The 25,987-nt window shown below is 48.5% G+C and overlaps 1 protein-coding gene across 1 annotated transcript in view; it reads right to left on the reverse strand.

The window, feature by feature from the left end:
- LOC146182667 (alpha-amylase-like) overlaps positions 1–25,987 on the reverse strand; it is an 81,706-nt gene that overhangs the window by 46,854 nt on the left and 8,865 nt on the right. The window contains exons 2-3 of the mRNA XM_084609574.1: positions 25,234–25,388; positions 6,395–6,584 (exon numbers count right to left, since the gene is read on the reverse strand). Of these exons, the coding sequence (XP_084465700.1) occupies positions 6,395–6,584; positions 25,234–25,388 (345 nt within the window). The remainder of the gene's footprint in view (positions 1–6,394; positions 6,585–25,233; positions 25,389–25,987) is intronic.

A 25,987-nucleotide genomic window follows, 5' to 3' on the forward strand; every position in this document is an offset into this window, starting at 1 on the left:
CAGTGCCAAGTGTTGCGTCACGCTCGAACGAAACGTTGATGCTCAGATTGACGTCATGCGTGGCATGAGGTAACCCAACAAATTCGGTCTTGAAACTTGTGCCACCCAATTCAACAGGGGCTGAGCAAAGGCGGACAGGAATTAGTTTCACACCCAACGCCGTAAAATGTGGTCTCTCGGTCCCACGCGAACATAATTTTCTGGCCGAAACGATTTCTAAATGAAACTGTCACCACAGACAGCGGCACCAGTGTCCATCAAAGCACTTGTACGAACGTTGTTTACACGCGCACACACTTTGGTCTACAGCATAACAGTAGTAAGAGGTATGGGCGATGTTAACCGCCCGGCGACCTTGGCTTCATCGGTCGTACCAGCTAGGTTCCATTGAGTGGCATACTGTAGCGGCGGCGAGGCGATGGTGAATATTGCGACCGGATAGGAGGCGGAATCATGCTGCACTCGGAGCCAGGAGAATCAACGCGGTTAGTACGTTAAAAGAGGGTTGGAGAGAAGAAGCAGGCAGCTGCCATGGAGCGTCATCTTGAAATCGAAATGGGCGTCGTCCGGAAGCACGCGTTGATTGACGACGCTGGCAATAGCGAGAGATGTGTCCGCTGCGGCCGCAGCTGTAAGAGACCGACGCCTCTCGGTTACCGTGAGAGTAGGAAGGACGGCTCCGCGTCGAACGAGAATACCCGGTTGGCTTGCATCGAGGTAGTTCAGACAGAAATTCTTCATAAGAATACAGATCCGGATAATTTCGCTATTCGTAAAATTTAAAAAGAGAGGGCCGATCATGTCCGCCCTGGGTGGTGCACCGCTCGTTGTTGGTACATTGAGTTCAGGAAGTAGGCTGGTCCATACGTGGCTCAAGCAACGAACATGCGTGGTGCGCTTCATCGTCCGCGTCACCTTGTAGATAGAGATCAACTCTACACGCCCGATCCGCCGAACCATTAGGGCGATGTCTTCAAGAGCAGGAAAGTCGATGCTGGCGACACTTGTGACGTTAGATAGCCGACCAAGTTTTGAGGGAAATTAGCCGCGACTTGAGTGCCTCAAACGCACAACACTGCTGCATCACGTCAGCTGTAGAGGCAAAGGTTTCTTTTGTGATGAGAAAGTTGTAAATTTACGTCTTCGGCGATTTATTTCAAGAAGTAACCCATCTTGTCCTCTTCAGAAATGTTTCTGTGGATGACTAGCCAGCAAAGTGTGAGCACTTCCTCGATGTGCTTCGTGCATCTCACCTGGAACCTGAGCTTTTTGTACAAGGGTCTGCTAGGCTCTCTTTTTCTTGGCCGAAGTGTCACCGAAGCATTTGGTTATTTCGTCCACAAACCGGTTAGAAGTGATAAGTGTGTCCTTTTGATTCTCAAACCACAAGAGGCCGGTCCCGGCAAGAAAGAAGACCACATTACCGAGTTGAGCAGTTGAATCCCAACGATTGTACTTGCTGACTCGTTAATAAGGGGTTAGCCAGTCTTCAACGCCATCAGACCCGCCTGTAAACGTGCAGGGTTCCCGATCGGGTGGCCAAGAAATGGGATGTGTCTGAGCTTCATGAGTTCATATGACGCCGGTTTCCGACCGGAGAAGTAGCAGAACAGCTAAGCGGCAGCTGCAACGAACGGCCAGCAGATCCAGGGCGACGTACCTAGCCGACCTCCACCAAACATTGTTACAGATGGGATGCGTTTATTCACAGATGATGGGGGTGGACTCGAGGCAGAAGCAGCAGCCAGGCCAACGTCCTTCGCACTTCATCAGCCTCACCTTCTAAACACAGTCACTTCCACGGCTTTCCCATCAGTCGTTGTGTTGGACGTGACAATATATAGACCAGACCGGAAGGTGCATCGAAAAAAGATTACCAAAGCACCAAGGATTATTATATGGAGACTCCCTTAACAACCTGCCAAACATTAAAGCAAGAGTAAAATTAATGACGAAGAAAAAAATATACTGCACTCCTCTGCTTGAGAGAGCTACAATTGTTTTCAGTCACTCTGACCCTTTGTTCGTGAGATCATTAAAGCCTTTTATATGGGTCTGAATAGCGCAAAATACATCCGTCAAACCTGTGTACATTTGGCTGCCAGGGAATTTGAATTTTCGGCCGCATCGCTTAGGTTTCATAGGTAATCTGGAGTGATAATTTTTGTTCTCTTGCATGAGAGTTGGAAAAAAATGATAGCCTGTTTGGTTGTTCATTTTGCATTTCGTATCCCTACTTATTCTAGTGCCTTTCTCCGATGAAATTAAGTTGCTAGTTAGCGCCTGTGCGTTTCATTCTCTCTGTTGTCAGCGTTTTCCTTTTGCTCATTTCCAGCCATGTACCTCAACCAATTTGCACGACTTTCTGCTCCTCTTGATGGAGCACTGCATGGCCCGGCCCTGGCCGTGTCCAAGCGCGGATCGGTACCTTCAATACGCTCCCTGACAAACTCTCACATACCTCGCCAACGCGCAAGTGTGCCGGCCTCGCTCATGGCGGATAGTAACGAACTTCAGTAACGCAAATGGCCTTCTTGCTACAAATTTCATGAAAGGAACGTGCTCGTTTTTGTAAGGAGGCATGAAATTTTGTAACATTTGGCTCCATGGCGTTCTATTTTTGTCGATAATTGAGATCACTGCCGTGAACACCAGAAACGAAAACTTTCTCAAAATACTCAAGCCCGCGTCATGCCTTATAGTTCTGGCTTTACTTTTTGCACGCACAATCAAGCAGCTTCCGACTTTGTAGGTGGCTGAAGGAAACACGGCGGGCTTCATGCAAAGACACCAAAAGCCTGCTCCACTCGCTGTCGTGTTGAAAGGTCATGGCTATGTCCAGGAGCAACCAAACTCGGCCATCGTTTGGCCCACTGCGGAATGTGGATGTCCTGTTTTACAGGCTCTTTCGAGAAGCTGTCTTCAACCACATAACCAAATAAATATCCATTCCGGATTCACGGAATGACAGAAACTTCATGTCATGGGTGTTATCCATTCCTCAAGAAATATGACGTCGACGAACGGCCCAAGCAGGTAATCACCCGCAATAATTGAAGTGGGGCAAATGCTTAGCGTTTTCTTGTCACTGCTTCGGAAATAGTTGACGCCAATGGCGGGAATAAAGCAGAACCAAAGAAACAAATATTATAATCCCTCTTCGCGGAATAAACGGATTCAGCTACCAGTCAAATTGCCTTAGTGGCTGTTATCATGAATAAAATATATGTAGGCGTAAACATTAGAAGCACACCGAAAAACGAGACAGGAAACGTTCCATGTAGTTATCACATGAAAAAAAAAAAAAAAAAACCATTGTACTGATACATACTTCAATAAGAAGCAAAACAGGGCTAGTTGGAGAGCTATTCATCATGCACAGTCTCCAACTAGCCCAGAGTTCTATCTCAATTCATGCTGTCGTTCAACGTCGCCATCTGTGTGATTTTTTTTCCATAAAGGGCCAAGAGAAAACCCTGTTTAAAGAGCGTGGGACAGAAGTAAATTCCCTGTAAGGCGGCGTGGTGACGATTGCCTCAAAGTAGAAGACCGAGCGAAACGCTCGATATGGTACGTAACAAGCAAACCGAAATGTCCGACCCCATATTTGGCTTCCAAGTGGAAGTAGTCCAGACGCATGCTTCTCTCGTATAACAGAGGCACCAATAGGAGATTATTAAATACTAAGAGAATAGCAAACTGATTATAGGTGAACAAGTATCCGCAAGGGGAGTCGCAAGCGGAAGCCACTGACGCTATGCGTAATAATTTAGAGAGCAACTCTGGCTTTTTTCTCATGTTCAGATGTCGATGTTCAGATGTTCATTGGTCGATGTCCCCTATGGTGTTCGAATAGCCCCCGTTTAATGTCTCTCCTGAATGCGACATAGTTACTTCGTAATCAAATTTTTAAGAAAGCCGTTCTGCTAGCCGTATCATTACCACCAAAATGACGACAAGGACCTAAGAAGCATATGTCATGGCTACCGGATGGGCCATAAGGGCTGCGCCAATAGAGCTGCGAGCGCTGACCTTAGTCACGAGGCGGAGCCTTGGCACATGGCTCACACCAGTGTGTTGAGGTTCGCTTGGTGACGCTTTATCGCCCATCCGACAGTCCTGGCGTTTGCTGATGAAAAAGAGGATGATCGTGCACCAGCCTCGTTCAGTTCTAAGTGGTGATGACCATACCCCATAATAGAGAGATTTCTACACATACCTACGCTGCGTAGCTGACGTCGTGGGCGCGCGGATTGTAGCACATGATTAGTCGCGAACGGTATCGCGGCCCCTGAGAGTGCATGCGCAGTTTTTCTGCTTTTCGCTTGATGCGATGCATGCGCCAAGTTTATGGACCAAGGGAGCTTTGTTGTGCTGTGCAAATTCTTGAACGACGATAACGGAAGTGATGTTCCACAAGCATTTTCAGCGACAAGAATCTTCGCAACTGGCAGGCAAAGGCTCCACAGCCCCAACTGGTCTCCAAGCACTGTTCTCCCTACATTTTGAGTGTTATTAAGCACGTATGTATAATTAGGACAGGCATCCGAGTTGGCTAAGCAATTACGCTCCTATGGACGCCAACTAGCGTAAGAAGCCGAAAAAATGCAGCTTGTTGCACAACCATTGCGCGGTGCCTGCAATGTACAAGGTAAGATTTCTGCAACAGTGAACCATTGCACAATCAATTTCTTTACCATACCTGAGCGGTCTTAGTGCTTTTTAATCGTGGGTCTTTACGCTACACAACCGGATGGGGGTGGTAGTTTAGTAAAATAATAAAAACGCTTGATGAAAACGCTGTTTCATCAAGCGTATTGTTTCATCAAGCATCTTGAAACGTATTGTTTCAAGACGCCGGCATTTAATGAAGCCGAAACTCGTTTCATTTGTCTCGTATTCGCCAGTATACTTGCACACATGCTTACAACGTTACAGCAGAGTCACGTGACAAGAAGACCACATGATTCAAGAGCAGCAGTAGCAAGAAACGGCAATATTTTCACATTTTTCAAATGAAGCAGCCATGAGTGCCATCCAAATTTTGTGTTTCTACGAAACCAGTTATGCCAGTACAATTGTATAAAAATGTACAAGCCGCCCATACTCCCAATTTATCATGACGCGCACATATTAGCAACATCATTTCAGCCCAGAATAAAGAAGTAAGTTTTCTTAAGCGCCCCCTACGTTTTCCCCCGCCAGATGTAAAATTAGTCGCCGTATAAACCTTTTCTAAGATCACCAAAGCGATCTGTATGCGCCATGTACGCAGGGAGTGACCGCTGTTCTACATACACGAAGTGAGACAAAGACTCCAGACGACAGCAGGAAACACGCAGCTCGCGTAGCTTCTTCGGCGCTTAACAAACTGAGCGCCTTCTGTAGAAAAATTTATTAAGCAATCGTCCGAAAAGCACGTGCAAGATAAAGCAAAAACACCATTTTTGAAACCTTGTGTGACCTCAGTCGTCTATTAGATGCCTTAGGTACCACTATCGTGTTGGTGTTTTTAATTATCGTGTTTAATTATCTTTCCCCTAAGCAGATTACATTACTCATTTCTGTGATTATCGAAGTAAAAATTATAAAAAAAGACATAACACATAATCCCCAATGCTTTCCTTGGCCTCGCCGACTGTTGGCTTCTTTCCTTCATGTATTATAACGAGCACCCTCATTTCCCCTTCTTTTGTCTGATCGTGTGGTGAGTTATATTTTGAACAGATAAGAAGATGAATCAAGAACCGTCTGAGGGAAGTCGCTCAAGACCGGCATAGGCCGCAATTTGCCTATTCATAGTAAGAAATGCTCTTGTCTGCCAGCCCTCGACAAGATGAACATTTTGAAAAAAAACAAAAACATCACGAAAAACGCACACTGGAGGTCCATATGAAGCCTACCTAATTCGAAACCGTGGCGACGACACATGTGTCAGCAGTTCATCCATTAACCTACTAACAAAAAAGAAAACCCATCTATAATAGAAGTAAACCTACCTCCCATAAAACACTTCTTAGGATCTATCACCTAATATGCTAGCCATTATTTTTGCATAACACCATGTCTCATGATTCATCCCTCGCCACGCACCTCGTTGTTCTATCCACGTCTCACTTTTCCTAGGGCCTTTTTGAATCTTCTAGTATATTTTAAGATTTTTATAATTTTCCCGCTTGTATCAGCTCGTTTATACCGCCCCTGACATGAAAACTTGCTTCGATACTAATTAATGTATGTGATTCCTACGAATAAGCGTCACTTGCAAGTCATCACCCGTATTCTACTTTATTTAGTGGTATCTCTGCACTGTTTCTTTTCAGCAATCGTGCACCACCTAGGCCGCCACAACACTCTAGGGAGAAAGCAAGTACTACTGTCGATCGGAGTATACCTGTTGGGCGCTCATGCGATCCTCGATCTGCCCCGAAGCAGTTCCACACTGCTGTTTTGTGTGGAAATGGACAGCCTCGTACGGCACCCCAGGGTAGTACTTATCGTCGTAGTTGTACAGAGTAGATGCCGTGCCACGGTCTATGGCCAGATGTCCAGCCATGTGGTTCAGGACAACTTCCACGTACACTCTGCAACAACGGTATTCCATCAGAGCGGAAGCTACAGACCCTGACCACACACATGCATCTTTCGTGCGAAAACCCGCATTCGGCCCTGTTCTGCTCTATTACAGAAAGTATTAAATTATGGACGAGCGGTGGCTGGGAACGCCAAGGAGCCAAGAAAATCAATGGCACTCAGCTATGTGACACAGCTCTACTACGGGAGGCCAGATTACCATTTATACTTGTTATATAGAAATGTCTAAATTCGACTTTCGATGTATTTAGGTTTTTGCATTGTCTAAATGTCATGTATACTTGTTTATAGAAAGGTCCTAATTTGACTTCCGATAGTTTTAGATTTTTGCAGTCTCCAAAGGCCGCTTACTCATGCACTGAGGAATGAGAATTGCTTCATCGCGCTCACGAAGGCGTGCGCAGCGCTTATCAGTGTGCTGTTTTTTGCCTACAGATGAAACTAAGCAATGAAATGAACAGTGAAGCCTTACTGACGAAAGTTGGTAGGTGTTACGCCAGCCGAGATAGAACAGATGTCCAAAGTTCGCCCCTTCTGTTTGTTGGTATCTAAGAACGAGACTGCGCTAACGTTGCTAGGACATCTCATAGCTATGAAAACTCGCTATTATGCTCGGGGATAACGCGCAGTGAAGTAGGGTGGCCAGTGTGATTCAACACGACCGTAGCACCGGTAACGACTCTTTACTAGTGATGCTAGGAGGTTTCATGGGCCACAAGTGTCAAAATACTTCCTGCTTCCCTACGGTCCCCCTTAATGTTTGAAAACGAACGAGGCGGCGTTGCGGTTGCTGGCGAGCTCGCGTGCCGTGTAGGCGAAATACTAAAGAAAAAGAAATGATCTGGTACTTTCACAACACCTATTCGAAAATGTATAGCTCCCTGCCTTGCATTACTCGTCTGTTTCTGTTGTGTCCTTTGTGCGCTAAAATAACTATGAGTATGAACAAACCAGTTCCACAATGCATATAACTAGCAGATTCCCTCATTACGCACCGGTACCCAGTCAAACATCGCACGAAAACTCCGCAATATACGAAGCAAACTGTGCCCGAAATGCTGCGACCTCATATTAAGATACACCATCTTCGCTATACTATGTAAGAATGCCACAATGTAGCAGAGCTTTCTATAAAGAAAATTACCTGGCTAGTATGATAAGAAATTGGGCTAAGGATTATCAAATGTCATGAACGCAATATGATAGGTATTCCTATACATTCCACTGCCAAGCCGAGCTAGCCACAAAAGAAAACACAGCTTTGCCGCAAGTGACCACGTTGATGTTTCGTGCGCACCAGAACAGTGCCGAGCAGTAATTACTTCAGGTAAACACTTTCATATTGTTGTTTTCTATCCTGGTGACAGATCACAAACGACGGCAATTAATTACCCCCCCGTTACAAAATATTTGCCCCGTAGTACCTGTGTCAGCCAGCGCTGAAATCCGGATGTTGTAGGTTTTTAACTGCCCCGGCCCATCGCTCTGCGGTATTTAGTGCTTGAAGTTTTTTACGGATCACCTAATTTACGTTTCTTTCTAACTAGGTGAAGTTACCGAACTGGTCGCTGCTGTCATTGCTGCGCGTAGCAGTTATTCAGCAGCACAATGCATGCGGTAGTCATGGGTAAGCAGAACCTGTTTTGTCTGCATGCGAAGGCAATTGATATTAGCGCCACCCACCTTCTTGACGTCGCACAGTGAAGGCGCTGTGTTTTAGAATAGCGGCAGTGGCTGGTACTGTGACCTTAGTCATTCTGTTCGACTTTAGTTCTGTTTAGTTCTAAGCCAGCTAGTAAGACACTATATACGATGGCAAAGAACCTCAGAAGACACAAGACGGAGCCGGGCGACAGCATAATGCGATACAAGACTTAGCAAAATTCCTCCGCTGACTGCCAGCTCTGTCCGGAAGGCGACATGTATAGAGGCTAGGACTCCGTACTTGTCCATCGGTGGTTCCAAGCTATACTTGGGGCCCGCAGCATTATAACTTCAACTTCTGCTGGAACTGACGCGTAGCCGAAAAAGGTGATTAGGATTAGGCTAACTTCTTTTCTTCGGTTTTATAGTTTGTGCAAATACTGAAACCTTTAAGGAAACCTGAAAATATTCCGTCAGAAGAGAAGGAAGCTGATACACAGAGGCAAGCACCAACTTGCAAATGCTCTTAAAATTAAAACGGAATCCACACGATTAAACAAAAAGGTGCAGGTTATCCATCGGACGACATAGAAGAGTATAAAAAATGCAGCCGATTTGATAGTTGATCAAATGCGAAGAAGGAGTGCTACCACAGGCAATCGAAGAGCCAGGAAATGCGCTTGAAGGCGAGCGCGCGTTCGCAGGTAAGCACAAGCTGCTTCAAAATGCGGCACGGAGCCGAGGCATACGTCGCCCTGTACTACACTGCTCGCTGATGGCCGCAACTGCGATACGCGCCACTAGGGAGCTTTAGAATAGGGGGATCATATCAGGCAGGGGAATAGGGTAATAGCATAGTGCGAGTGCGCATGTTCAGAGTAGTTGCAGCACCCCTCACCCATTCATCACAGCATTCCGCGCGTACGCATTGTCATCTCGCTATAACCCTATCCATCCCCATAAGCGGTTGGGTCCGCCTGTTCTGAACCTCCCTGCTACTCATCCGCTGCAACTGTGTGACAGCTCCGCCTGCGCATTGACTAAGTCACGTGACGCACGCGTCGCCACCTTCTCTTTTGAAGTTCCCGTGGAGAGAGAGGAAGGAAGCGGCTTCAGACCGACAACGGCCAAATGCGTGACTCTGCTCAGTAGTGCTGCGCACTACAAACATCGGTAACGCGTAATCTCCGCCTTCTAGGGTTTAACGCGATAACGTTTAAAGCGATAAACGCGATCTTATTTTGCGTACATGCCTCCACTTTGCTACTAGCTTGAGCTTAATCTGAATTCTCTTAATCTGCGTGTCTGATATCTCACGCATACTAAATTTTGCATGGAGCTACTACGTCATTGAGAAGGGTCACCCGATGTAGACATACAGGCCGGCTTAACGAAGCAGTATGAACCTCCCCCTTAGTTGCCTTGAAATAGCGTGCCTGATTCGGAATCCAAGGGTCCCTTATGTTTTTATTTCCTTTACTCTCTGAATCGAAAAGAGAAACTCGAGCTGGTGGCTCCTGCCGAGCTGCCGTCACTTGTCGTGGGTATCTGCGCGATGTCTCCCTCACAAGGCCTACACAGAAGCCGAAAACGTTGACGCCAGATTTCCTGGAGATCGAGCATTTATAATGTCATCGCGTAAAATTCGAATGAGTAAACGAAGACAAAAACCTAGCAGAAATGAACACTGGAAACGATCTGACGATACGCAAAATAACCTCTTCCTTGAGGCGTGGTATTGATGCGTTAATCGTGCAAGGTTTTTCATCAGTCTTTGTAATCATGTGAGCGTCTGCAACTCTCCAGGTCTGCCTGTCAGAAGCGCGCCTAATTGCCACAATTCACAGCAGTAAAAAAAGAATGGCTCTGATCTGCATATTATTTGTATTGCATGATCTGCAATACAAAGAAAAAGTTCGAGCCACCGTAGGAGCGAAGTGATGTAGCATATCCTCTAAACCGGACATTTATATTGCACCCTGTCGAAATTAGTGGAGGACAGGAGCGTCGATCCCCTTTCTGGAGGAATGATGAAGGCTGCTACCATGCTCGGTATTTGTTATTTATACTTTCTTTGCAACTCTCTCACGTCAACTGTAATTCAACGTTAAATTCCCATTTTTATCTGACAGATAAATTGTGTCTATATTAACGATCGACTACGTTTTAACTGAACTTAAAAGCGCGACACACATATGGACACAAGGAAGGAAACGGGTCTGAGCACCCCTAACAATTGCTTTATTTGCAGGTACACTGCACAAATATATAACCGTCGTACACGCATGAACTACCATCATGATTCATGATAGGTGAGATTAGGCATGGGTTCAAATAGTTGTTCGCGCCCTTATAAAAATATATCAATGTGTTTCTCATGCGCATACTTGCTTTCTTCCGGATAAAGAATGCTACATTTAATTATGTAGCTTTGATGCCTTTTCTTCGTGAGAGAATCCGTGCACCAACAAAACATGGTTCACGAAAGCGTGACAGACAAGATAATATATTCATGGGGAACTTTTGACCCTTCTTTGTCTTGCTAAACGTTGTTTCATGCTTCCCGATTCGCTCATTAGCGCCGCGCTCGGGTTACCCAATATATATGCGGCCGCAAGAGAAAGGTATTTCGGAACCCACTCCTTCGGCGGACTTCATAAGGGTCGCCAGTGCTCAGTGCGAAGCATCAAAAAGCGTTGTTGCGTGAAGGCTCGACGTATCTACAGTAAATTAACAAGACAACTGGCATAACAGCGCCAAGCATTACGGAGCCAATCCCACTTCGTCGTCATCCATCGGTCTTTTCCCTTCCGCGAGGCAAGGAAAGGAAACACTTCGTCCTCTTTTTCTCGTAACGTGACCCCCGGCGGTGTAAGCGCCGTCCCGGAGCTAAACTGACAAAGAATGCATGGGTTCATATGGCTTTAGGTGTTAAACATGGACAATGTCAGTAGCGGGCACAAGAAGAGCAAGTTAATACGTCACATCGGTGACTTGGCGCACTAAATGATAGGGGCCACTGTAAGGTGGCAAAAGTTTCTCCGAGAGACCAACGCGGCGTGCAAGAGATAATAGAACCAATGATCTAGGGTCATAGGATACGTGGCGATGTCGCCTATCGTAAGCACACTTCTGTGAAGTCTGAGAGGGGAAGAGATGACTGTAGGCTACTTGGCGCGCTTCAGTGGCTTGAGCAATGGCGGTCACGTGCGTAGGTGGCTATGGGGCGGCCAGCAGGCGGGACGTCCAAAGGTAAAGCGGGGTACCTGCCAAAAAGCTGGAAGAGGGTTGAATAACCCATCGTGTCGTGCTTGGAAGATCTGTAGGCAAATGTCACATATGGCAGCACGAGGTCGCAGTCGTGGTGCTCAGGTGATACATACAAAGATAACATGTCCGTTAGTGTGCGGTTGAAGCGCTCGGTAAGGCCGTTGGTTTGGGGATGGCACACAGTCGCGAGCTTATATGCTTCGTAGAACATGAACGCAGGATAAAAATAGCGACCGCGGTCGGTGATTAATTGATGAGGAGCCCCGTGGTGCAGAATGACGCTGTGTAAAAGAAGGTGACATCCGTAACGCGCAGCTCGTGAGTAAAGCCTGTGTGATGGTGTAGCGTGTTGTACAATCGGTTGCCACTGCGATCTATTTGTGACCTAACCGTGACGTCGGGAAAGGGCCAAGAAGATCGTGCCCAACACATTAGAACGGTCCCAGGGGCACGTGGATAGGTTGGAGAAGGCCAGCTGGTGGCCTCGATGGTTTATTTCTACGCTGACACATGTCGCAGGTTACGATGAGCGCCGGATGCTGCGGTATAGTTCAGGCCAAAAATGACGCCGTACCCGGTTGTAAGTGCGAGGCACACCGAGGTGGCCAGCTGTGGGCAGGTAGTGGAGTTCTTCAATAACAGAGCAGCGGAGCTGCTTGGGAATCACCAACGTAAGGGCAGAACCGTCATTATGAAAATTATGGCAGGAGAGGACGCCATCCTGCACAACAAAAAGCTGCAGAGAAGAATCCGATTTTCCATATATCAGGTTTTCAATGGAACTTAAAGATGGGTCGTTGCGCTGTTCGTCTCCTATGTTGGCGAGATTGGAGAGGGCTAAGACGCAGGGAATGGCCTCTGTGTCACTGAGATCAGGGGTTCTACAGGATAGCGAGACAAACAGTCTGCATCTCAATGAAGGCACCACGTTGTATGAAGGCACTTGTACACCACGTTGTCGGAGTATTCTTGAAAACTCAGAGCCCAGCGACCAAGACGGCCGGAGGGATCTCTGAGGGATGACAGCGAAGAAAGCGTGTGATGGACAGTTACAATTGAGAAAGACCGGACGAATAAGTAAAGTCAGACACTCGCGTTCAGTAATCGAATTATTGCGTACGGCGTTAGGCGGCTAACATATGCGATGACGCTGTCTTCGCCATGGCAGCGTTGGGCCAGCACTGCACCGATCTCATGTCCGCAATCGTCTCTTCTAACTTCAGTGAAGGCTGAGGAATCGAAATGAGCCAAGACGGGAGGAAACGTCAGTAAGTTTATAAGCGTTGAAATCAAACCTTGCTGGTCAGGGTCCCACATTAAAGCAGAGGCCAGCACAGCTGCGCACATCCTTTGAAGACTGGGAACGCGGAAAGTCTTTGACAGCTTGAAGTTTAGCCGGATCAGGTCGTACTCCGGAGGCGTCAATCATGTGTCAGAGAATGGTGTGTTGGCGGCGACCAAACTGGCATTTCGATTAATTCAGCGTGGAGGCCGGCTGTACGGAGCACATTGAGGATACTGGTGGGGCGTTCAGGGTGCGAAGAGAAGGTCAGCAAGAAAATGACGACGAGGTCGAGGTAGCATAAACAGCTTGTCCATTTAAATCCGCGAAGAAGAGAGTCCATTATTCGTTCAAAAGTCGCCGGGTCATTTCAGAGACCAAACGGCATGACTTTAAAGTGGTACAAGCCGTCTCGTGTGAGAAAGGCTGTTTTTCACGGTCCTGCTCGTCAACAGCGATTTGTCAATACCCGGACCGTAAATCGATGGAATAAAGGTATTTAGCTCCGTGGAAGCAATATAGGGCATCATCAATTCTGGGAAGAGGGTACACGTTTTTTTAGGGATGCTATGAGATGGCGATAATCGAAGCAGAGGCGCCAGCTGTCGTCTTTCTTTTTAACCAGAATGACTGGGGATACCCACGGGCTCGTCAAAGGTTCAATGATGTCTTGAGCAAGCAGCTTGTCAACCTCCTGTTGGATTACGTGGCGTTCAGCACAGGATACGCGATAAGAAGCGGCGTAGCCGCTGTGTATGCGATGCTGCAGAAGAACGGTTCGGCCCTTCAAAATCAAAACTGCCTCTGAAAGATGCCAGCAGACGATAGAGTGTGTCAGCTTGTTGAGGAGGAAGGTTCGTAGCGATCATCTTGGCGTAGTCTTGGCGACAGGAAACTTCAGTTAAAGAGCAGTCAGAAGACGACGGTAAACCGGTGATCACAACAGAGAAATCAAATTCATTTATAGATAACAGAGTTGCGAATGAGATTCCTTGCGGGAGGGGCTGGATTTGCGACGCAAAGTTCAACATATGGACGCATGTTTGATTCGCGGACATAGTGACGACCGTATGATCAAGGGCAACGCTTCGTATGAGTGGTGCATCAAGGGTTGGGGTAGCGATATAGTGTCCATCGGGAATAGGGGGTAAAAAGTAGAACGTGACGTAAGTTGCAGCTTCAGGTGACAGGCGGACAAAGTCGACACTACACAGGCGGTGCACAACAGGGGAGGGTAGGTGGAAAGAAGTGGGAAGGTTAAGTTCAACGAAGCTTGTAGCACAGTCTATGATGGCTGCGTGGTGAGAAACAAAGTCGAGCCCAAGAATTACGTCGCGTGGGCAATGCTGTAGAACAGTGAACAAGACGGTAATAAGGCGGTCAGATATCGCTACACGGGCAGAGCACAAGCCAACGACCTTTCACGCTGCTCCACCTGCGACACGCACAACCTGTATAGGGGCAGGCGTCAGCACTTTTCGCAAGCAACAGCGGAGTTCTGTGCTCATTATAGAACCTTGCTCACCGGTATGAATCAGGGCTTGAACGGCTGCTCCATCAACTAGCATGTTGAGCAAATTGCGGCGCTCACGAAGAGCTAGACGAGAATTTGAGATCATGGTCTCTACTGCAGCATCACCTCTAGACGTTGCAGCACCTAGTTTTCCGTCGGGGAGCGGCCATAGGGACTAGGAGATGAAAAGCGACGGTGTTGGGGCGAACAGGACTGACGGCGGTGAGGGGACGCCGATCGGTTGAGACGTGCAGGCTCGATATTATCGAAATGTTATCTTACTGGCGCCGCCATGTGGCGAGCACAAGAGACTGGCACACGCTCGTCGTCTTCGCTCTCGGTGCTCGCCCGCCAGTTGGTTTTGTGCCTTCTTTTGCCGGTGCATTTGCGTAGGTGAAAGTAAATCAGCCTACTCAGTTTTACTGACTTCTGTGACATTTTTGATGGAGTTTCCGGATACATTCCATGTACGAAGATCCTCTGTGTGCCTCCTACGCCCATCTACACGCCGTGGACACGACACCTGCGCACAAGGCGAGCCGCCGCTTAAAAGGCTTAGCTCCCGAGTGTGGTCCCCTTGTTTCCCCACCGCGAACCATGATGACTACAGCGGCAAGCCAGACCATTCAGCTTCCCGTGAGTGCCCAGCCGCTGATCTGCCATACTCCGCTTATGCCCACGCCATTCCATGGCGACAGGTTTGACTACGTTGTGGACTGGTTGACCAGCTACGACCGGGTCGCTGTGTTTAATGCGTGGGACGAGGAGCGGAAGTGGCGGAATATTTATTTCGCACTAGCGGATGCCGCCAAGTTGTGGTTCGAAAACCATGAGGATACCATTGCCACCTGGCAGAATTTCCGGCAGCAGCTGCTCGGAACTTTTGGCAACGATGCAAGAAAAGAGATGGCTGAACTCGCTCTGCCGTCCCGATCACAACGACCTTATGAGAGAGTCGCCATGTTTGTCGAAGAAATGACTCGGCTTTTCAACCGGGCGGATCCGGCCATTTTGGAGGCAAAGAAAGTGCGCCACCTTATGCGAGGCGTCAAGGAGCAGCTGTTTGCTGGCCTTGTACGTGACCCTCCATGTACTGCGGCTGATTTCACGAAGGAAGCGAGAAGCATCGAGCGTGCCCTGAATCAGCGATTTGTACATTTTAATCGCTCTGCGAACATCGCTGCTGTGCACTTCCGCTTGTCGATGCCCAGAAACGATAGCGAAGCCCTTCGTGAACTCATTCGAAGCGTTGTGCGAGAAGAGCTGCAAAAGCTGCCCTCTCTCGAGCAACACCCGTGTGTTGGGGGCATCTCGGATGCTGTGCGCGAAGAGCTCCGCCAAGCAGTGCCATCAGTACCATCCCCAAGCCGCCTGCGCCGTACATCATGACGTGCAGCGGCGTGTTGCGTACCCCTGCGCCAGAACCATCGGCACCCTGCAACCCTGCTCCTCCCTTTCGTCCTGCGCCCCGATATCCAGTTCCGACTGGTGTGCCTGACGCTGGACCACCCGTTCGCAAAGCACACGCCTGGCGCACGCCGGACAATCAACCTTTGTGCTTTCACTGCGGCGAAACTGGTCATGTACTGCGTCACTGCCCGTACCGTGGGATGGGCTTGCGCGGACTTTCACCGGATTCTCTTCGGCCGCGCTATGGCGAACGACGTCGGGACATTGACCAATACCTCAGCCATAACGTCCCACCTGCGTCCCTCCAGCGACGCCAGTCCAGGTCACCATCACAGCGACACTTTTCCTCCAGCCGCCGTTCTTCCTTCAGGCAGTCTCCAAGTCCGCGCCGGGAAAACTGAAGACTACGCCCCTCCGGGTAGGGCCGCCGTCGAGGAACCCTACGACCAACATCCTCCGCTCACCGATTCGATCACACAGACCGACCTTCGACCCTTCGCTCCGACCAACAGTCCGACCACTTTTCGACGATCGCCGAAGCTTTCCTCCGACGCCCCCAATAGAAGCACCGTACGACCAATGAGTCCGACGACCTCCCGCCGATCACAGAAGCTTACCTTCGACGCCACAATTCGACGCAACGAACGACCCTTCAGCCCGACGATCCCTGACACGCTGCACTTTGTCGACGGCGAGCTACCTTCCGCCGAGTTACCGATCGTCGTTGATAACCACCACACGACTGCCCTTGTAGATACCGGCGCTGATTTTTGCGTTATGAGTCATGGCCTTGCTACCATACTGCGAAAAGTCCTGACTCCTTGGCACGGAGCCCCGATAAGTACAGCAGGAAGGCATGTGGTAATGCCGCTTGGAGTGTGCACCGCTCGCGTTGAGATTCGCCACGTAACTTTCTCGTGTTGCTTTGTTGTGCTAGCAGAGTGTTCTAAGGACCTGATTCTCGGCCTTGATTTTCTTAGAGAAAACGACGCAATCATCGACCTCCGTGACTTAATGGTGTCTTTTTCCACTCATCGCGCAATTTCCGACGAGTACACACAGCGCAGCGACGACTACGCAGGCAGGCCAGTTTTCCGAGTCTGCGACGACCATGTCACTCTACCTCCACGCACCGGCTTGTTTATTACAGTGCAGTGCGACAACCTTTCCGCCATTCAAGGCCTCGCGGAAACGAACGTGAATTTATTGTTGAGCCTACAAGTCTGCGCCGCTCGGGGGGTCCTTGCCTTGAGTAATAAACGAACTGAACTGCTTTTAACGAACTTTAGTGCCGAATACCGCCATTTACCGCAAGGTACAGCCATCGCTTATTTTGACGAAGTCAGTACGCCCTCTGCTCACTCCGCCCTTTCGCTAGCCAACGAGAACCCTCCCGAGAGCACTAGACATACTGTTAAAATTGACGTGAATCCTGCTTTGTCTCTTACCCAGAAACGCCGCCTTCAAGCAATTCTGGACACTTATCGTGACTTCTTTGCCGTCACTTCCAAAGTGAAACAGACGTCAGTAGCCAAACATCGAATTATAGTTGATCCCACCGAGCGCCCTATCCGCCAATACCCCTACCGAGTATCGGCGAAAGAACGAGAGGCTATTCGGGCGCAGGTTGATGAAATGCTCCGCGATGATGAGATCCAGCCGTCCACAAGCTTATGGGCCTCACCAGTTGTGCCGGTCGCTAAAAAGGACGGAACACTCAGATTCTGCGTCGACTATAGAAGGCTCAAAAAAATTACGAAAAAGGACGTCTACCCATTGCCTAGCATCGACGACTCCTTCGACCGACTCCGCCACGCCCGATAATTTTCATCTCTCGATCTACGCAGTGGGTACTGGCAGATTGAAGTCGATGAACGTGATCGAGAGAAGACCGCGTTCATTACTCCTGACGGACTGTACGGATTTAAGGTGCTTCCATTTGGTTTGTGTTCCGCTCCAGAAACCTTTCAAAGAATGATGGAAACTGTCCTAGCCGGCCTGAAGTGGCAGACATGCCTCGTGTATCTTGACGACGTTGCCATTTTCTCTGCAACCTACGAGGAGCGCCTGAAATGATTGACGGCCGTGCTAAATGCTATCCGCGGGGCCGGGCTCTCACTAAAACCAGAAAAATGCCACTTTGCATTCCAACAGCTCAAGTTTCTGGGTCACGTCATGAGCGCTGAGGGAATTAGCCCTGATCCAGAGAAGAGGGCTGCCGTAGCCGCTTTCCCGACCCCCACTGATAAACGTTCCGTGCGTCGGGTTTTGGCTTGTGCATATTACAGGATATTTGTGCACGCCTTCTCCCAGATAGCGGAACCATTGACTCATCTAACAAAGGACCACCAGCCTTTCATCTGGGCTGACGAGCAGCAAAGGGCCTTCGAGGAGCTTCGCAAGCGCCTCCAAACAACACCCGTACTTGGCCACTTCGACGAGGAGGCCGGCACAGAATTGCACACCGACGCCAGTAACGTTGGCATCGGTGCAGTTCTCGTTCAGTGGCAAGATGCCGTTGAGCGGGTAATTGCTTACACCAGCCGCACCCTGTCTCGATCCGAAGCGAATTATTCTACTACCGAAAAGGAGTGCCTTGCAGTTCTGTGGGCGGTAACACAATTTCGGCTGTATTTGTATAGTTGGCCGTTATAGTGGTCAGCGACCACCAGGCACTGTTCGTTAGCGAACCTTTAAGATCCTTCAGACCGGTTAGCCCGCTGGAGTCTCCGCCCACAGGAGTTCGACGTCACTATTGTGTACAAGTCCGGCAAGAAACACAGTGACGCTGACTGTCTATCCCGAGATCCTATCCCGTGTTCTTCAATAGAAACAAATGACTCCGTTTTTCTCGGCGCTCTCACGTCGCCAGATCTCGCTCAACAGTCGCGAGACGACACCAAACTCCGGCCCCTCATCGATTACCTCGAGGGAAGCGCCTCATAACTGCCTCGCCTTTTCACGCGTGACCTGTCGTCGTTCTGCTTGCGTGACGGCGTCCTCTGCAAGAAAAACTACGCTTCCACAGACATTGAGTATCTGCTGGTGATTCCAACGCCGCTCCGTACCGACGTTTTGCAGGCATGCCGCGACGAGCTTTCTGCCAGACATCTCGGTTTTTCTCGCACCTTGGCACGAGTACGATGAAAGTACTACTGGCCCAAGCTTGTCGCTATTGTTCAGCGCTATGTTAGGACGTGTCGTGATTGCCAACGTCGGAAGATACCACCTGTCAAGCCAGCCGGCCTGCTGCTGCCTATTGTTCCTCCGCGAGTACCTTTTCACCAAGTCGGTATAGACTTGCTCGGGCCATTTCCTATGTCAGCATTGGGCAATCGGCACATTATAGTCGCCACTGATTATCTAACCCGCTATTGCGAGACGAAAGCTCTTCCCAGCGGCACGTCTACTGATATTGCGAAATTTTTCATCTTTAATCTAGTCCTTTCGTCACGGTGCCCCAGCGATCGTTTTAACTGACAGAAGCACGGCATTTACTCAGCTCTAGCCCAGGAAGTGATGCGGCTCAGTGGCACTTGTCATCGCAGAACAACAGCTTACCACCCTGAGACGAATGGCTTTACTGAGCGACTCAATAAGACCACCGCCGATATGCTTCCTATGTGCAGTCATGGACAAAACTTTGCGAGATGCCGGAGCACCGTTTTAAAACTGCCTTGGCATCACAAGGCTGCGTTATGATATCGTCGAAGTTACGCTGCGTGATGATTAGGCGCATGCGCGTCCTATACACGCACGCTTGCCAACCTGATAGCATAGCGAAAGAGATTGTTGTTTAGCGTGGGCAGCTGCTCTTTCCGAGCTTAACCGCGAGCGCCCGCTATTTCGCCGCTCGCATTCGTCAACCTCCGTATGGCCGCCGTACTCGGCGCGAGGCCTGGCGACTTCGATGACGGGAGCATTCATGGCGCAGATCAGGTTTAATCCTGCTATTTAAGGCAATAAAGCGCTCTTTTTTATATCGCTAACCACATTTAACTTATTCCCTAAGAGTGAGGCCGGGTATTTTGCAAACAGTACGCTGTAGTCCGCTATCAGGCTAAACTATTATCGATTAGATTTACGCGTAAAAAAAACTTTATTTTCGCCTTGAAAAACACGCCTAAATGCGACGGGCGCAGAGAACCTGCCTGTCATCACAGGTACTGTCATCACGGTGCAGCGGTGGCGTAGCAGTAGAACATCCGCCGCGCATGCAAGCGGACCGGGGCTCAAATCCCGGTGCCGCGCAATTCTCCACCGGATAAAAAAAAACAATCCGCGTGTCGATGGAATTGCATTACCAGGTTTGGGGTGCGACCTGATGCCGGTGAACATCTCCGGCAACGCACTCCCGCACCAGAATAGGAGTTGGCCACCCTGGTGCAGAAATTGGCCGATACCTCCCATTATTAGTCTAATAAAATCCCGGCCCTCAGTCACCAGCAGCTGCGGAACAACGGACCACGGCGGCGGTCAGACCCGTGACGCAGCAGCGGGTGCTAAGAATTCCTGGCTCCGCTGGACAGGCCGCCATTGGAAACTGACCCTGGCAACGTTTAACACTAGACCCTAGCTAGTGAAGCTAGCTTAGCAGTGCTGTTAGAGGAACTAGAGGGTGTGAAATGGGATGTCATAGGGCTTAGCGAGGTTAGAAGGCCGAATGAGGCATATACTATACTGAAGGAAGGGCATGTACTGTGTTATCGAGGTTTACCGGAGAGGCGAGAACTAGGAGTACGTTTCCTTGTCAATAAGTATATAGCGGGCAATATAGATGAATTCTATAGTATTACTGAGAGGGTGGCAGGCATCGTAATTAGGCTTAATAAACGGTATAAACTGAAGGTTGCACAGGCCTATGCACCTACATGTAGTTATGATGATCAGGCAGTTGAAAGCTTCCACGAAGATGTAGAATCGGCAATGCAAAAAGTAAAGACGCAGTGTGCTGTACTAATGGGCGACTTCAATGCCAAGGTAGGGAAAAAGCAGGAAGGAGACAAGGCAGTAGGTGACTACGGCATTCGTTCCAGGAATAGCAAAGGGAGTTACTAGTTGAGTTTGCAGAGCGCAATAACTTACGAATCATGGATACCTTCTTCAGCAAACGGAAGAACCGGAAATGGACATAGAAAAGTCCTAACGTGGAGACTAAAAGTCAGACTTTTTGCATTGCCGATTCTACATTTTCGTGGAAGCTTTCAACTGCCTGATCATCATAACTACATGTAGGTGCATAGGCCTGTGCAACCTTCAGTTTATACCGTTTATTAAGCTGAAATACGATGCCTGCCACCCTCTCATGAAATTGACTTCATACAGTGTTCAACCCCCGCCATTGTGCAAGATGTAGAGGTAATCAGGAAAGTACGATGCAATGACCACAGGGTGGTGAGGTCAAGAATTAGCCTAAATCTGAAGAAGGAACGCAACGGATTGGTAAGAAAGAAACCTATCAACGAATTAGCTGTGAGGGCGAGGGAAGAAGAGTTCAGGATCTCGCTACAGAATAGATATTCAGCTCTAACCGAGGATGGCGACATTACCCTAGAAGCAGTGAACAATAATTTCAGAGATATCATTGCGGAGTGTGCTGTAGAAGTATGTGGTAGGATAGTTAGAGAGGATACCGGTAAGCTGTCTAAGGAGACAAAAGATGTGATTAAGAAACGCCAGAGTATGAAAGCTTCCAATCCAAGAGACCAGATCGAATTGGCCGAGATATCAAAGCTAATCAATAAGCGCAAGGTGGCCGATATACGGAAGTATAACGTGAAAAGAATTGAGCATGCTGTAAAGAACGAAGGAAGCCTTAAAGCTGTGAAGAAGAAATTAGGCATAGGCAAAAACCAGATGTACGCGCTGAGGGACAAGGCGGGCAACGTCATCACGAATATGGACAAGATAGTCAAAGTAGCCGAGGAGTTCTATACAGATCTCTACAGTAACCAAAGTAGTCAGGACCGTAATGAGATTGGCGATAGGGAAAACCAGCCAGACGTTCCACTAGTGACGAAGGATGAGGTCAACAAAGCATTAGAAACTATGAAAAGGGGGAAATCAGCTGGAGAGGTTCAGATAACTACGGATTTGTTGAAGGACGGGGGGGATATCGTGCTAGAAAAACTGGCCACCCTGTATACGCAGTGCCTGGTGTCATCGACGGTACCGCAACGATGGAAGAATGCAAAGATTATCCTCATTCATAAAAAAGGGGACGCTAAGGACCTTAAAAAATTACAGACCAATCAGCTTACTTTCTATTACGTATGAGGTATTTACTAAAGTAATCGCTAATAGAATCAGGACAACCTCAGACTACAATCAAGCAAAGGATCGAGCAGGTTTTTGGAAACGGTACTCTATTGTCGATCATATTCATACCATCAACCAGGTGATAGAAAAATGCTCGAAAAACAACCAGCCCTTACACACAGCATCCATTGATTACGGAAAAGCATTTGACTCGGTAGAAACCTCGGCGGTTATTCAGGCATTGCGAAATCAGGGGGTAGACAAGCCGTACGGGAAAGTGCTGGAAGATATATATAGTGGCTACACAGCAACCATAGTGATGCATAAGGAAACTAGCAAAATTACCATAAAGAAAGGTGTTAGGCAAGGAGACACGATCTCCCCAGTACTATTTATAACTTGCTTAGAGGAAGTATTCAGACTTGGAATGGGAGCAGTTAGGGATAAGGGTAGATGGAGAATACCTCAGTAAACTGCGATTTCCCGATGACATTGCCTTGCTAAGTCACTCGGGGGATGAACTGCGAATAATGATTAATGACCTAGACAGGAAAAGTAGAAAGGTAGCCTCAAAATCAATATGCAGAAGACTAAGGTAATGTTCAACAGCCTCGGGAAGGAACAGCAGTTTACATTAGGTAGCGAAATACTGGAAGTAGTAGGCGAATATGTCTACTTAGGACAGGTAGTAACCGCAGATCCGAACCATGAAATGGAAATAACAAGAAGAATAAGATTGGGATGGAGAGCATTTGGCAAGCACTCGCAGATTATGATTAGCAGCTTACCGGGATCGATTAAGAGGAAAGTATACGACAGTTGCATCTTACCTGTACTCACCTATGGGGCTGAAACGTGGAAGCTAACCAAGAGGGTTCTACGTAAGTTTAGGACAACGCAGAGGGCTATGGAACGAAAAATGGTAGGGGTAACATTAAAAGATAGGAAGCGTAAAGATTGGGCCAGAGAAATAACTCAAGTTACAGACATTCTAGTGAAAATCAAGAAAAAGAAATGAGCACGGGCAGGACATGTAGTACGAAGAGAGGATAACCGATGGTCGCTTAGGGTAACAAACTGGATTCCAAGGGAAGGAAAGCGTAGCAAGGGGCGGCAGAAAGTTAGGTGGGCGGATGAGGTTAAGAAGTTCGCAGGGGTCAAGTGGATGCAGCTAGCACAGAACCGGGTTAAGTGGAGAAATATGGGAGAGGCCTTCGCCCTGCAGTGGGTATAGTTAGGCTGATGATGATGATGATGATGATGATGATGATCACAGGTACTGGACTGCGCTCCTTGTACGGCGGCTGACGAGTGTAAATTGCGAAAAGCGGCCTTCCGCGGCCAAGCTCAGAAAAAGCAGCTGCCCAGCGGGCCAGCGGGCGAAAATAGGACGCGCATGCGCATAGTCATCACCCAGCCTAATCTCGACGCTATCATATAGCCGCCTAGTGACGGCAACGCAGTTTTAAAACGGTGCAGCGGCATCTCGCAAAATTTTGTCCATGACTGTACGTCTACGAAGACCGTAAGAATTGGGACCATGCAGATACTACCGTATGTAACATTTGCGTATAACACCGCAGTCCAGGAAACGACCCGCTTCACATCGTTTCGTTTGGTGTACGGTCGCAAAGCTGTCACCATGCTAGATGCAATGCTACTGCCAGGCGTTGCCCACCCATCGATTGCCGGTGCTGACCAATTCATGCAGCATGCCGATGCCGCTCGCCAGCTGGCTAGATTGAGCATCCGGACACAGCATGTTAAAGATGCTCGACGTTATAACCTTCGTCACAGGGAGGTAATTTACAACCCTGGTGATCAGGTTTGGGTGTGGACACCTGTTCGCCAGCGGGGTCGCTCCGAGAAGCTTCTGCGCCGCTACTTCGGCCCGTACGAAGTACAACGCGAACTCAGCGACGTCACCTACGAAGTGATCCTTCAAGGTACTGTTCGCTCATCCCGATGGCAAGCACAATCAGAAGTCGTACATGTCGCCAGGATGAAGCCCTTCTACTCCCGCTAGGTCAAGCTACATGTGTATTTTTTTTTTTGCTTCCTTTAACTGCTTTATATGAACGCGGCACCCTCGCCGACTACGGTTATCCTCGACCTCGCCACTCGGCATCAGGACGATGCCTTTTTCATCGGGAGGGGCAATGCCGCAATGTTATCTTAATGGCCCCCGTTGCTGCGGGGACGGTTTTGAGGCACCGTCGGACAGGAAATGAGGAGACCGCTGCGGAGTTCCGTAGTGCGGTGGCTGACGCCGGGATCAACGGCTGCACCTCCACCAAGATTTTACTTGAAGACTAGGTGTATCTACAGTATATTTACAAGATAGCTGCAACTGGCATAACAGCGAACAGCACCACGGAACCAATCCCACTTCGTCGTCATCCATCTGCTCTTTCCCTTCCGCGAGGCAAGGGAAGGAAACACTTCGTCGTCATCTTCTCGCAACAATATATATATAGCTGACTGTATATTTGCAATAAAGGAGACTATGTTTACTATATAGGTGGATATATAGTTGTGTGTTTTTCACTTGAGTGAAGCAGGTGTGAGTGGCACTAACTCCGGTTGCCTCCCTTGGGTCCGCATAGTGTGTTTCGCGCCTTTAAGCAAAGATGCAACTGTCACCAACTAGCTAAACGCGTTCTTTTAGACTGTGTTAATCTCGAACATGTATCTTCAAGTTACTTCCCTACGTTTAGGCCAAAAATATTTTGATCGCTTGCCGGATTAATAGCATTTGACGGATTATTAGCATTTTTCGAGTTGCTACGATTTAATTGTTTCATTTTTGCGTTGGTTGTTGCCCTCCAGAAAGGCTATATTGTTATGGCATCGCGGTAAAGCCAGGAGTTTAACCAAGGCTGAGCTTTTCCAAATATCGCATGAGTTATGCACGTCTTCACGCAACGGCGCTATTCTCACTTATAGAAAGAGCGTTCGCAAGATGCTAAATATTTAGCACTTTGACTAATATATTTTAGAAACTCTAATCGTGCTGTATCGGCCAGGCCAATGGGTTATTATCAAGTTTCCTTAGATGCGGCATGACCTCCCTTTAAGCCTACTAGCAAATGTGGCTTCTTGGAACCTCCAACAAAGGTCATATTGACCTCGAATACATGCATTGCAGACTTCAGGGCTTCACAGTGGCGTGACTGAGAATTCGTAGCCGAACAGGTTGTATACACGACGTGACCCACCAATGATTAATAACTCTTCTCAGCATCTAAAGTATAATGCTTACCTGACTCCCGCTTCATTACACCGACGCACCATATCGGCCAGCTGCGTCTTGTTGCCACTCCGAGTATGTACCTTGTAGCTGACTGGCTCGTAGCGCTCTGCCCAGGGCCGGTTCACAGGCTCCAGGATTACGCCATGTTCGGTCACCGGTGACGTCTACGCATTCATAGAAGCAGAGAAAAAAAATGTATTTTTTGTTTGGTATCGAGAGAAGATCCAAGCATGGAATTGAAATAAGATTGGTCTTAAAAGCTACAACAAGGGCGAGTTAGGTTTGTATTCGCGCACAGCACCTCCTATTTCTTGCCTCGCTAACTCCAAAACATTTGTTAGCGACATTCAAGACTGCTTAGACGTGATAATGAGAAATCACGAATACGACTGCAAAGACCACAGGAGCCCTTTCACATTGTACACTTGAGCTCCGGCCCTGCCGACACTCAAGTGCTTATGCAAGCCCTTACATGCTCGAATCCACTCTCAAGGTTCTCTCATAGTCGCGTAACAGTCGGCACACATGCTGAGATGCTTCGAACCGCCCTTCAGCGGTTGCTGTCGCGTTGCTGATGGAATAGAGAATACAACAACGCGCCCGTTTCTTCATAACATCACGCACCCCGGCTTTTAGCCTGTAGGGGACGTACCACCGCGTGAGGAAGATATCCTCCCGTTTCAAGGCCGCGTCGTGAGGTGCACAAAAAGTGAATAATGAAAATACGTTATTGGTACCCACGCAAGAACTTCAACCAACATCC

The sequence above is a fragment of the Amblyomma maculatum genome, chromosome 7 (assembly GCF_055883805.1).
Source record: "Amblyomma maculatum isolate TAMU_Amacu chromosome 7, ASM5588380v1, whole genome shotgun sequence".
NCBI lineage: Eukaryota > Metazoa > Arthropoda > Arachnida > Ixodida > Ixodidae > Amblyomma > Amblyomma maculatum.